This window comes from Sinocyclocheilus anshuiensis, unplaced genomic scaffold (assembly GCF_001515605.1).
Source record: "Sinocyclocheilus anshuiensis isolate Anshui unplaced genomic scaffold, SAMN03320099.WGS_v1.1 scaffold566, whole genome shotgun sequence".
Lineage (NCBI taxonomy): Eukaryota > Metazoa > Chordata > Actinopteri > Cypriniformes > Cyprinidae > Sinocyclocheilus > Sinocyclocheilus anshuiensis.
This window is the reverse complement of record NW_015542410.1, coordinates 2,215,700-2,229,058: the sequence shown is the minus strand read 5'-3', so window position 1 is coordinate 2,229,058 and position 13,359 is coordinate 2,215,700. Positions and strand designations below refer to the sequence as shown.

Genomic DNA, 13,359 nt, shown 5'->3' with positions numbered 1-13,359 from the left:
TTATCGTGTTTTTCGTGTTTTTGTTATATTTTCATATCAAAATGTTATTACCCCTTTCATGTAATGCATTTCTCACAAAAAGATAATAATGCATCAGAAGAATGTTGTGGAAAAACATGTCAGGATACCTAATAACTTCTGAGAACAAAACAGCACATACTGCAGTGGCATCTTGAGGTGTCAGTACATAAGATTCAACTTTGTCATGGTTCCCCATGATATAGTTCCAAATTGTCTCAGAAAAGTTTTTAGCATTTCTTTTCGATAGTTTCAGTGTTGCATAAGAAAGATTTTTGTAATGAAGATGAAGATTTTTCTCATCTTTTTTGACTGGACAACAGTACAGATCACTTCCTTGCAACCGTACTGAGAATCTACCAACTAAAAGGGTGACATCCTGCTTTTCCTGATTCCTCCAAAATTTTTGAACAATGTCAATTACATTGGCATATTGGACAAAATTGCTTATTCTGATTGGTACACTGATGTCATTGTTTAAGTCTTCGATGCTCCCATAAGCAATGTTTTTAATTTGTTCAACAGCACAATCTTCCCAGGATGTACGCACTCCAAATGGCTGATCAGGCATTTTTGCAGTGGAGTGTTCATCTTCTGAATTTTGAGTAAATGTTTCATTCAAAAACCTCTTCTCTCTCATTTGCTCTGGCTTGAATGACAGGATGATATGTGGCTTGTTTTCGTTCCCCTCACAATTGGACTGCTAGAAAATTCAAAGACAAAATTGAGCTGCATAATAACTATTGATGTTGACAGTTAAACAATAATTGTACAACAGATTTAACTTACGGTGTTCCCTCTGTCCTCCAAACCTGAGCCGATCTCAGACCCTTTGTAGTCCTCAGGCTGACTGTAGTCACTAAAATGTAAATGAACACTAGTTAGGTTGTGTAGTACTAGTAGCCTATAAAATCCAACATGAGAATGGTCTTGATCAACACTGATGTTATGTATTAAATAACAATCAATAAGTTTTTTTTATGATCAGTAAATTTCTCAAATTGTATTTTTATCGTTTGATATGTGGTTTTGGGAGTCAAAGGCAAGTGAGTGTTGACTGGAAATAAAGTTGTTGAGAAACTCTTTGATTTAGACCTTTTTCTTTTTCTTTTTCTTTTGTCATTCTCCACAATAAAAGTTTAATCTTCAGGTGGGCAGTTAGGTCGCCTGATTGAAAAAAAAAAAAAGTTTAGTAGAAGCAGACAACAATGAATATCATATCAGTTACAGCATGTATCCGCTACATTTACAGTATAATGAACATACAAACGTGGAATGAAACAACTACCTTTATGTACTTGGCAAATGCATTACAGTAAAGCTAAATTGAGGTACAATAATGTATGAATTTATTGTGCTTGAAATAAAAACTACATAAGTCATTCCTTAGGAGACACAGTTCATTTTCTTCAAAACAGGAGAAGTATCCCAAATATTTTTGGATGGAAGCTTTTGGATACATGTAATCATCTGAGCACCGTTGCCAAGCTGGTTAAAAAACATCCCTTTGAGACAAATCCTGAAGAAAATGCTATGTGCTGTGACCATTTTTAGGCATTTGCATCAAAATGAAGGTTTCTTTGGGTTAGTTCTAACAGACCAGGTCTGTTAGTGATCCTTTCACTGACAACAATTCTTGATCTGTTAACGTAAGAAAACTTCCCTCCAAAAAATCTTGAAAGCATCTTCTGTGATTTCTTCCTCCATTCTACCAGCTTCTTTTGCATTATTGTACTTGAGGACATGACACTGATATATCGACTCACGTTCCATATCACACAACACATTGTATAATATTAAGCATCATAGTGGAGGTCAAAGTGCTTGCAGGTGTCCCATCTTATTCTTGATTTAAGGCTTTATCAGAAAGCAATCGTCTAGTCCTTCTCACTTGGAATTCTTCATCTACTGCATCAGAAACCATCTGACAATTTGGGATGAGGAGGATGCGTCCCAATATAAAGCATACTCAGGGGTATTTACTGGCGCAATATAGCTTGCAAGTTGCTAGAAGTTCTCCAATATTCATGATTTCTGCAAAGGTTCCCACTCCACATGAAATAATGAATAATGGCCTTATTTCAGAGATCTAACCATGAGTCCATCTTCATCCACCCATTGCAAATCCATTGCAGCATGGGCTACTGACATGTTAACATACAGGAGTACTGTCCTTTTAGTGTTGTACACTTACTTTATCGCAATCTTTTTCCTGCGTGTAGACATGTCTTTGGACCGCTTTTTCCGGTTGCACTGCGTAACTGCTGCTTCCACTGAAGTCCAATTCAAGTCCAATTCCAGTCCACAGAGAAAATGCATTGTGAAAAAGCTTTTTTTTTTTTTTTTTTAAATAATGTACTCTGGTCAGTTTGTTGTAGCTTTTTATTGATTTGTTGTTTAAAAGGTGGTTCCATTTGAATTATTGGCCACAAAGACAGAAGTATACAGCTTGAACAGAGTACCTTCAGAAAACTTTCACTCTTTTCATATCGATACATCCAGTGCTTGAAGTGAAAAGAGACCCAATGTGTCCGCGCTTGTGCGAGAGAGACTCAGCATGTCCACATCCACGCGCCAGACAGTGAACCTGCAGTTCTCAAACAGGACAGAAGAGAGTTCTGAGCTGCTGGTACAATAGAAAAATGTCCGGTACTGTGAACAGCATAGCATAGAATTGCTGGTACTGCATACCGTTGAGTACCATCCCACTTCAAGCACTGTACATCTAATATGGTTTGATAAGTATTCTCAAACCCTTTGATGAAAGTTGGTGAAGACCATCAGCATATTACTCAATTAACTTAGCAATTCTTCCTCAGCAAACTGTTGAGGATCTGCGTGCATCATCATCATTGGTCCTGATGCTTGCAGGTTAAGTCAGTGCTCATTGGCTTTGCCGTAATGTCATGAAAAAAGGCCAGTGCTCATCACAAGATCCTAAGAAGGTATCCTGAGAAAGTTCCTCCAAGACAAGAGAGCGGAAAGATTGCTTAGAATGCTTTTTTTTTTTTTCTTTTTTTCTTCGTACATTTCTGTAGACAGACATCCATGGACATAAAGCTGTCAGTGACCTCCAAGAAAGTTCTCCAGTCACTGCAGCCTCAGTTGTCAAGTTTGGAGGGAGTTTTCAGTTGAACACAGGAGCCTTGACTTTGTTCCAGGGATTTTGTCAGGTTCAGCTGGAGGTGTGGGTTGAATACTTATCAAGCCATTTCAGTTTGTGTTTTATTACATTTTTTTCTTTACTAGATCTTTATTCCAATTTTAAATAATACTTAGTTATTTACAATTCAATCATATATTGTAATAATTTTTGTAAGAATGATGGCTCTCTGTAGGTACTTTTTCATTATGTACATCTGGTCGTCAAAATCTTAGTATGCTTTTCTAAAAACACTTATTCACATGACTACATAAATATCCAGTTTCACATTTACCAGTCAGAAATACATAATCTCCATTCAAACATAATTCTTTAAAAAAAGAACCAAAACTCTCTAGAAAATGCCTGGTTTATTCCATTAACCCATTGGTAATGCTGTCATTTTGGGCAACTCAAATGTATCAATTATGGATTAATCTGTTTTTATGATTCTGGCATCCACAGCTGCCATTTTTATTCTATAAAAACAACTGAATTTTTTACAGTGTATTTATAAATTAATTTGTGGATATTACTTTCCTATATTTCTCGAATTCTAGTCTTACATCACATTTTTGTGTCTTTAATATTATACCCATCTTGGGATCTAAAGTTTTATGAATTGGAAATTCAACCCACCATTTCTAGAGAGCAATTGTGGAACCACCCTTGAACCTTTTTACAAAACATATATTACAAAAATAACATTTAAACCATTGACAAGATGAAACAAACCAGCTGATTTGCTCTGTGTGCTTCTGGATGAAAAGCGATGGCACATCTCATCCAGCTGTGATTTTTCTGATAACAAAAAAAACATTATACAAGTGTTTTGTTTTTGTGCTGTACCCGAAGAATGCTAATGTCTTGCTTAGATAATGTAACTTTTGTTAACCTGCCTATCACTGCGTGAATCTTTTTTGTTACCTAATGGTGTTACTGTTTCAGTGGCGGTCCTGCTCTCCTTGCTTCTCTCTTCAACTTTGATGGCCGCCCTTGTTTTTCTTTGTCCCTGTAATTCCAGCACATGATTGAGTCAAAATGGCATGATATTAAATGCCAAATGCAAAGAACAGAATAAGCAAAATAATAATAATAATAATAATAAATAAAACTCTTCTACTTCGACAAAGCATATTTACAATTTCTACATTAAAATCCATAACTAACAGTTTTAATATAAAATGTTTTAAAAGATTTCAATTACTGTTACTATTTTTATTGTTTAATTTTGATGGTTCTCTGGTGTATGTTTAAATATTTACACCCAGTTTGTTAAACTGCAAACCACAATGCACATATCTGACTGAAGGACTATTAAGACTCTCAGTGTTCAAAATGGGTTATTTATTGTTTTTATTTAGTATAATTAAAACTAAACAAACTGAAACTGAAACAAAAATGCATTATAACATCATTATACAAATAATTGCCACTACACAAAACATTGAACAGGTCATTAGCATGCTATATAAAAATAATAATAATACAAAATATTGTTTAAAATAGTACCATGTTTTCAGCCATGTCTGAAGACCGTCCTTTATTGTATCTGTGAAAAGATGTCAGATTGTTTCAGAACATCATCTACAATTGTGACCTGTGCTGGCAAAATGAGTCGGATACGCACTAATTTTGAGCTACAGGCAAAAGAAGTGAAAAATGTCAGTTTTCGTCGAATTTGTGGTTTTTACAAAAATGAGTTCATTAAGTCCTCTTTTAGCAATCCCCATGCTCCAAATAGTACTTAAAGATATAAAATGACCTTTATTTGTACGTTTTCTGAGAAGAGTACCTTTCTCTCTGCTTCACTTCTGTATAATATTGTTATACCTATGCATCATGATATGTCTGGTAGAATCTGAACATATGATATAATTGAAGACATACAATCATATTCTTCTTGATCGCACAATATAAATATATGTTCCACTTGCAGCTGCCATGCTTGATTACTGGATTAAACTTGGCCCAAAGATTTTGTACACAACATCAGAACACTTATAAAAGGTTTAGAGATGGTTTATATCTCTGTTTTTTTTTTTTTTAAACAAAAGGTGATTTGCTGATCACATGAAAAGTGTGTCAAACCCCTCTAAAATAAGACCTGCCCGACGGGGAGAAAACCTGCAAAACTGCTTAGTCTGGGGGTTTTTTTAGCCTGGAATTTATATCATATCCTGCATGTCACTGTCATATGTAAAAACTGATTCCTAATAAATAAAGAACAACATTTTTTTAAAGAAAAAATAATTTCCCATTTCAAAGCGCAGACAAAATCGTTATAGGGGTCATTGAATTCGATTTACCAAAATTAATTGTTCAAAACTTTTCACAATACTTTGGTATGCCCATTATAATGAATAAAAATTATTGTTGCATTTTAATCTTTTTTAGCATAAAATAATGTCTTGTATCTATCTTACACCAAGCATTTTGTCATGTCCTTGAGGCACTTTACTGAGTTTGTACAGAATGTGCATAGTGTCTGTGATTTTTGGCAATAATGTAAGCATTTATTTGTGTTCCTTTCTTGTAAAGAATATTTTTCAAAAAAACTGCAAGATATTTTATTAAAAAAACAGACTTTAAAGTTATGTCCCTCAGTCTAAACTTAACCCTGTCACACTAACCATTCTACGCCCATAATAATTTAGACTGCTCATATGTGACATTATTTACCAGAAATGACATCATTCAGGTCTCTTTAATAGTGGTGCAGAAAATGGTTAGTAGTATCATACTTTTTATTCGTATTTTTGAGGCATATTATAGTCAGGGAGGGTACTGTTAAGCTTAACAACTCAACCCCATCACATAAAAATAAGATGGAAAATTATTATTTTTCAACATTTTATTTTAATTTATATGTATATACAATGTACTTGTTTTACTGCTGCCATATATGGTCTAGCAGTGGCCATTCTGAGTGAAAAACCTCAACCCCGTCACAAATATATGTATTTCTCATTGTTGTGGGGTTAAATAACTTTATTATTTATATATTTATAACTATTTAACTATTTATAGAGTTATTTACTTTATTTATTAATAATTTGAATGAAAAAAATAATAAAATAGTCATGGTTTCAGCAAATATATACTTACCAAAAACATGACAACTCATATTTTTGTTTTAAATAGATTTTTTGATGTAATATGTCCACTTAAACTTTGAGAGAGAAACAAAACCAAAAATTAAAATTGAAGGCAATATAACCCTTCCAATGTGTTACAGACTTCAACCCTGTCACACCTTGTCACATTAACATTTTTGGAAAAATATAGGGAACTGCAAACCACAAGCAAATTATTTAATAATGCTTTGTCTGGAAATTACTGCTTTTTTTATTATGTGGTCAAAACACTCACATGCAATAGCAAGGGGGCGTTGATACTGTTTCCAATGCAATGACGTTAGCCAATCATAACAGTGGCCAATTCCTGACAAGCCTTATTAAAGGACCCGCCCCTTAAAACAGGTCGATTTAGACAGAGGGTCAGAATGAGGGTAGAAAATAAAGCAATAAGCCCCAAGAAGCCGTTGTTTACAGTGAAGAGGACAGAAACTTGACCAAATAAGGAAACATAGGAAGGACTACGGGGGCAAAACAGATCCAAAAATCTGACATTAGCAAGGTTTCACAAAATAAAACAAAGCAAATAAAATGTAATGATATTAATAAAAACATTATTCTTCCGCCAAACAATGTAGTTCCTCAGAAACGGTTGTGGTTGCAACAAAGGGGTTGCCAAGCAACACAGACGTAAACAAAGGTTTATGTTTGTAGAGTAATTTACAACAGCTTCGAATGCGGCTCAACCAATCAGAATCAAGGACCGGAACTATCCATTTTATAATAATAATTTTTCCGCATATTTATGTTTTTTGTCCAAAACAACTTTATTAACATTATAAGTAAACCTCAAGAAACAGATTTTTAAAAATCCATGTCATGACCACTTTAAATACTACTCTTATCATAAAAGTTGCTAGGCAATTCAATCAAAAGTACAAAGGCAGCACTCTGATATACAGAAATTAAATTTAAATAAAATATAACGTGATGAGATTTTGCCCTCATCCAAAACTTTTTTGCTCTGGAACAAATATCAGTTTAATGAGACCAAAGACTGCCCGTTAGATTTACCCAAAGCAAATTATATCTCATATTTAACCACTATAGAGTCATAAGAGCCAACGGCAAATTCCGAGGTGTAGTAGAATATCACACTCCTCTCAGCCAGATCAGATTCGAGAACCAGAAAAAACTGCTGTGTGTCTATATATATATATATATATAATTACAATTATTTTGTCGCTCAGTTTCCAGTCCACCATTACATTGGTGCTTGCCCTTTAAAATCTTAAGCATATGCCCTAAATCACATGACTTGTCATGACATGTCATCAAAGCAAATATCAGTCCTATAATTTTTCTCTTCCTCATTTACTGAAGACTAATTTAATAGTGTAAAATGTAACATGTCCACCCTGTCAATTTATATACTTGAAACATCTATTATATATCTATTAAAATTATTCCTAAATCTTCTGCTAATTAAAAAACAAACAAACCTGCTCAATCCAAAATCCACCAAACTATAAGAATGACCTAGAAATCACTTTCAGAAACACTTTCACAGTACTTATTTTGTCAAAAAAGTCTAATGGTGAAGTTCCTTGACTTCCTGTATATTCCCTCAAGAGATAAGAGTTACATATAACTGAATGTTAATCCATTACATTTCTGTTGGCACATCTATTTTACAATGCTCTCCTACCTTAAAACACATTTCTTTAAAAAATATATTTTAAATACAAATAATATTCAGGTGATAAAGCCAATAGTTTTGTACGACCTACCTGTTCATCGAGTGAATTGTAATGAGAGAGTGTGATTATAGGAAACCCCGCCTTACTGTCTTACTGTCACAGTTCTTTTGAATAGGTTGTTTGCAATCACGTGATTCTGATGAAGCGCGAAATGCAGCTGGAGGGCAGGAAGTGATATTTTTGATATATTATTATATCTTATATTAACCATTTGCACACACGAGCATTATCCGGCTCCGCTCCTCCCGACCGCAGACGCAGGTTTACAAGCCACTTTTTCCTGCGTTTTTCAATCAATTTCTTGACTTCCCCCCCCTTATGAACAACACATTTTCGTACACGATAAAAGCTCCTTGTGGTTTCTCGGTTTGGCCAATTTGAGCATCCATAAACAATGCAAAATACAGGCATTTTGAGTTTCTGCTAGTGATTTCTATGGTGAAAAATCCCTTCCTGCCCTCCAGCTGCATTTCGCACGTCATGTGCAAACAACCTATAGCCTACTGAAAAATGAGGTTTCGTCTTCATACATTTGCATTTACGCAACAAAAAAATGCCCAGAATTAACATTACATTCATGAAAAATTCACTCTTACAAACATAATATGTTTTCCAGCAAACGTGGGCAGTGACTGAATCATTGTCTACCACCAATAAGACATATTTTCCCAGATAATTCTTGAGTACACACAAGAAAAGAAAAGATGATCAGTTGTCTCTGTGTTACTGTACAATTTCATTGCCTAGAAGTGTACTGCATAATCAATCATGCATTTTATATCACATCCTGACTTGTTGCCGGGATTCATGACAAAACTGATGAGACTTGCAAGGTATATACTCAAAACGGGATTTCTCAAAAGTATGCTTGAATATCATGTAATGCTTAAGTTTCCTTTTCTTGAGAAATGAAACTTAAGGATCTCCTTCTTTGAGCAAAAGAATGAGAACACGCCCTACTGTAGAAACTATGGAAGCCCTAACAGACTATGTGTTTTTTTCTCTATGATAAAAGCTGTAAGCACAGTACATCTGACATTAAAAGAGCAACTGATAACCACAGTTTACACAGACTTAAGTGTATGCAGCCTTTAGACTCTTCTTTAATGATCGCACAGTATTTTGTATGTAGAGGCCATATATTTGCTGATAAAATGTCTAACCAATAAGACTGATAATTGTCACGAACTGCTACTGTGCTAGAGCGAGAGGCAACGAGAACGAGAAGTTCTCAATAACAGTCTTTAACAACACGGGTAACACAGGGCAGACAGGAACACACGTAGCATGGAGGACTATTCATAGACCTGAAGACATTCAATACCAGACAGGGAACACAGGCAAACACAGGGCTTCAGAAACTAAACGAGCTAAACGAGGTAATTAAGGGGACACCGCTGAATCAAATGGGACACAATGGGAACAGGAACAGGAACAGGAACTACCAAATTAGGGCATGAAACATGGGAAAACTAGGTCAAGGGAAGCACAACACAACACAGACAGTCCATCTTCCTGACAATAATACAGACTGTTTAATTTTATTTCCTAGTGTTATTGCAGTCTTGTTTTTGTTATTTTTTCATATCAAAATGTTATTACCCCTTTCATGTAATGCATTTGAATGACCACTCACAAAAAGGGTAAGCGTGATTTCACCAAGTACAACATGTTCCTGGATCAACACTGGGGATGGGCGGATCGATCCTTAAGTATCGATACTTTCGATACTGATGTTGTATCGAAAGTATCGATCCTCACATCAAAATATCGATTCAAAAGCATTTTTTAACCATTAATTTTATTTATTTATCAAGAAATTCGATGCATAAAATAAGCTTCTAAGTGGAAAAATAGACTATATTAGTGAATAATTGTGTTGGATAGATTCTCCTGCTCATCGAAACACACATTGAATGCTGAAAGACAGAACCAATCAATCAATCACAGACAGCGTTCGCTGCAGACGCATGGCTCACAGTGCTTGTTCAAATAGGGCTGCGTTTCCCAAAAGCATCAGAAGCATAACGTTAAGTTGATCTTAAGAAACCATTGCCACATTATTACATTACATTACATTACATAACATTGTTACTAAATATAAAATTAATTCTGAAAAATTCATCGCTGTTTCCACACAGATATGAAGCAGAAATAATAATAAATGTTTCTTGAGTAAAAAATGATATTAGAATGAATTCTGAAGATCATGTGACACTGTTTTTAGGAATAAATTATGGGTAGGGTTAGGTTTAGGGGTAGGGATTGGGTTAAGTCTATATTTTTGGACAGATATGTTGATCCAGGATCAACAAAAGATGTTGATCCAGGAACATGTCTTACTTAGCTAAATCATGGCGACCCACAAAAAGACAGACACAATAGTCAATAAATCATATTTATTAACATATTTAATATAAAACTATATATTATAAATACATAAATATTATATAAAATCATAAATGGTCTATAAAATCTAGATAGATAGATAGATAGATAGATAGATAGATAGATAGATAGACAATAAAAATAATTAAGACATTTTTTGTTTGTTTTGTTTTGGAGGCCTCTCTTTGGTTGAAACTTTAGGAGTCACTGCGTGTTCAGCTCCCATACCCCAAAAGCCTCTCTCAAAAAGAGCCCCCAATTTATATTAACACATTTTGCGATCCGCATAAGTCCATGAGCATGTTGTCCAAGGTTCTGGTTCTTCAAACTGGGGAGGTAACTTGGAATAGAGTGCTTATTTTTCCCTCACTGCTCATTATTTTCTTAGCACACAATACAAGGTTTTCTTGTTTTCTCTTTACAACTTTTTCCGGCACTACTTCTTCATTGCTCTGATGTTTCCATGACCCTCCTGTTACCATGGGATGATGGTCACAAAACTCGCTCCATGATTTATAATAATGCATCAGAAGAATGTTGTGGAAAAACATGTCAGGATACCTAATAACTTCTGAGAACAAAACAGCACATACTGCAGTGGCGTCTTGAGGTGTCAGTACATAAGATTCAGCTTTGTCATGGTTCCCCATGATATAGTTCCAAATTGTCTCAGAAAAGTTTTTAGCATTTTTTTTTCGATAGTTTCAATGTTGCATAAGAAAGATTTTTGTAATGAAGATGAAGATTTTTCTCATCTTTTTTGACTGGACAACAGTACAGATCACTTCCTTGCAACCGTACTGAGAATCTACCAACTAAAAGGGTGACATCCTGCTTTTCCTGATTCCTCCAAAATTTTTGAACAATGTCAATTACATTGGCATATTGGGTCAAAGGAAAGTGAGTGTTGACTGGAAATAAAGTTGTTGAGAAACTCTTTGATTTAGACCTTTTTCTTTTTCTTTTTCTTTTGTCATTCTCCACAATAAAAGTTTCATCTTCAGGTGGGCAGTTAGGTCGCCTGATTGAAAAAAAAAAAAAGTTTAGTAGAAGCAGACAACAATGAATATCATATCAGTTACAGCATGTATCCGCTACATTTACAGTATAATGAACATACAAACGTGGAATGAAACAACTACGTTTATGTACTTGGCAAATGCATTACAGTAAAACTAAATTGAGGTACAATAATGTATGAATTTATTGTGCTTGAAATAAAAATTACATAAGTCATTCCTTAGGAGACAAATGTAAATGCAAAATGATATTTTAATGTAAGCTTAATAATAGTATGTAACTGATTACTGTATTAACATACTGAGGGAGGTAAAGAACCTACTTTGGTGACTTGAGAGATGACAAATTTGGCTCCTCTTTACCGGAGAGTAAGGCGAACTTGTGATCATCTGTTTTACAGGAAAAGAACAAGCAATTAAAATTCAATTAAAATTTATATTGCATGCATGTTCATATCAATGTCCAGTTAATAATAACAGAGCAACTGTCTTTATGATTTAGCAAACATCTCTCCAAAGGTAGTAGTCTAACACTACACATGCGTTGACAATGTACTGACTGCCCATGCAATATGAAACATTTAGCTACATCTGAATAACATCAGACCTCTTTTGTTCTGTTGGGTTGCATCATCCTTCACAGAAGAAGGCTCAGTGTTCTGGTTGGTTTCAGGAAAACACACTTCGTCTGAATCACACTGAAGTAGAGACGAGAACAATGTAATTGTCATGACATAGGTCATGTGTAGATATATATTTTGTGGAGAAAAAAAAATTACTTTTAGGTTTTTGGCAGAAGAGTTTTCATCAGGGACTGCATTTTCATAAGAGGTCTTTGCACCTTTGCTGATGCTGACAAAGTTTTGGTTTTTAATTATGATCTCCATATTCATTCGAAAAAACAATCACCCGCGATCACATTCGCACACTATACTTACCTAGAAACAGTCTTCTTTGTTTGGTGTTTTTTGTTTGATACACGGAAAGCTGATGGCGGTGTGGAAGGTTGGGCAGGTGTGCTACTCAATGTGCCTTCTCCATTGTATGTTCTTGAGAACAGGAAGGAGAGAACATGTTCAGAGCCCATGCTGCCACAATGTCCACTTTTTATGTTTGTCAAATGAATGATGTAGAAATAGGAATCCATGAAAACAGAAGCAGAACATATCTCCAAATAAACTGAATTATGAGGTACATAATTAATGCACTTCAAAAAGGCTGCAGTTCATTTTCTTCAAAACAGGAGAAGTATCCCAAATATTTTTGGATGGAAGCTTTTGGATACATGTAACCATCTGAGCACCGTTGCCAAGCTGGTTAAAAACATCCCTTTGAGACAAATCCTGAAGAAAATGCCATGTGCTGTGACCATTTTTAGGCATTTGCATCAAAATGAGGGTTTCTTCGGGTTAGTTCTAACACATCCACTTTGAGTGATTTGGAAGAGTTAAAGTTGTGGTGCTTAGATCTTACCTAATTCGCCTTTAAATACTTTTTTTTTATTACAAATTCAGTTTGAAACTATATAGCAGCGTGGTCCGCAATTATTCTCCCTTCGAAGTGCCCTCTGAAAGCATTAATCATGCCGATTGGAACACAGCCTTCGTTTCGTTTGTGCGAAGAAAAGGTGAGTTTGTCAAGTGAGTATCTTTGTTAAAACATTCATAAAGACAAATTTCTAATATAACAATATTGGTAAAACAGTACGTTAGAGGTTTTCACTTATATTAAGTGTTAACACTCAAATCACGGTATTTTTTATAGTAAATTAATGTACCTAAATAAATTAACAAAACTGTATAAATAAGTGAGGGATTTTGTTGTTTTTACAGAATTAGAATATAGAATATTCTGTACAAATGTGTGTGTGTGTGTGTATGTATGTATGTGTATATATACACACACACACACACACACACACACAGTATATACACTGTTTTCAAAAGTATTTTTAA

At 34.6% G+C, this 13,359-nt stretch overlaps 1 protein-coding gene and 1 long non-coding RNA gene across 2 annotated transcripts in view; both read right to left on the bottom strand.

The window, feature by feature from the left end:
• Positions 1–12,803, bottom strand: part of LOC107693383 (uncharacterized) — a 15,455-nt gene extending 2,652 nt beyond the window's left edge. The window contains exons 1-6 of the mRNA XM_016492747.1: positions 12,184–12,803; positions 12,012–12,102; positions 11,728–11,794; positions 11,335–11,406; positions 808–877; positions 83–721 (exon numbers count right to left, since the gene is read on the bottom strand). Coding sequence (XP_016348233.1) covers positions 83–721; positions 808–877; positions 11,335–11,406; positions 11,728–11,794; positions 12,012–12,102; positions 12,184–12,297 — 1,053 coding nt within the window. The 5' untranslated portion in view covers positions 12,298–12,803. The remainder of the gene's footprint in view (positions 1–82; positions 722–807; positions 878–11,334; positions 11,407–11,727; positions 11,795–12,011; positions 12,103–12,183) is intronic.
• On the bottom strand, positions 1,445–8,084 carry LOC107693386 (uncharacterized). Its single transcript, XR_001634733.1, has 4 exons — positions 8,028–8,084; positions 4,673–4,712; positions 4,088–4,172; positions 1,445–3,961 (listed from the first exon to the last, which is right to left on the bottom strand). It is a non-coding gene; the product is annotated as an uncharacterized LOC107693386 (long non-coding RNA).
• Positions 12,804–13,359: the final 556 nt, after the last annotated feature.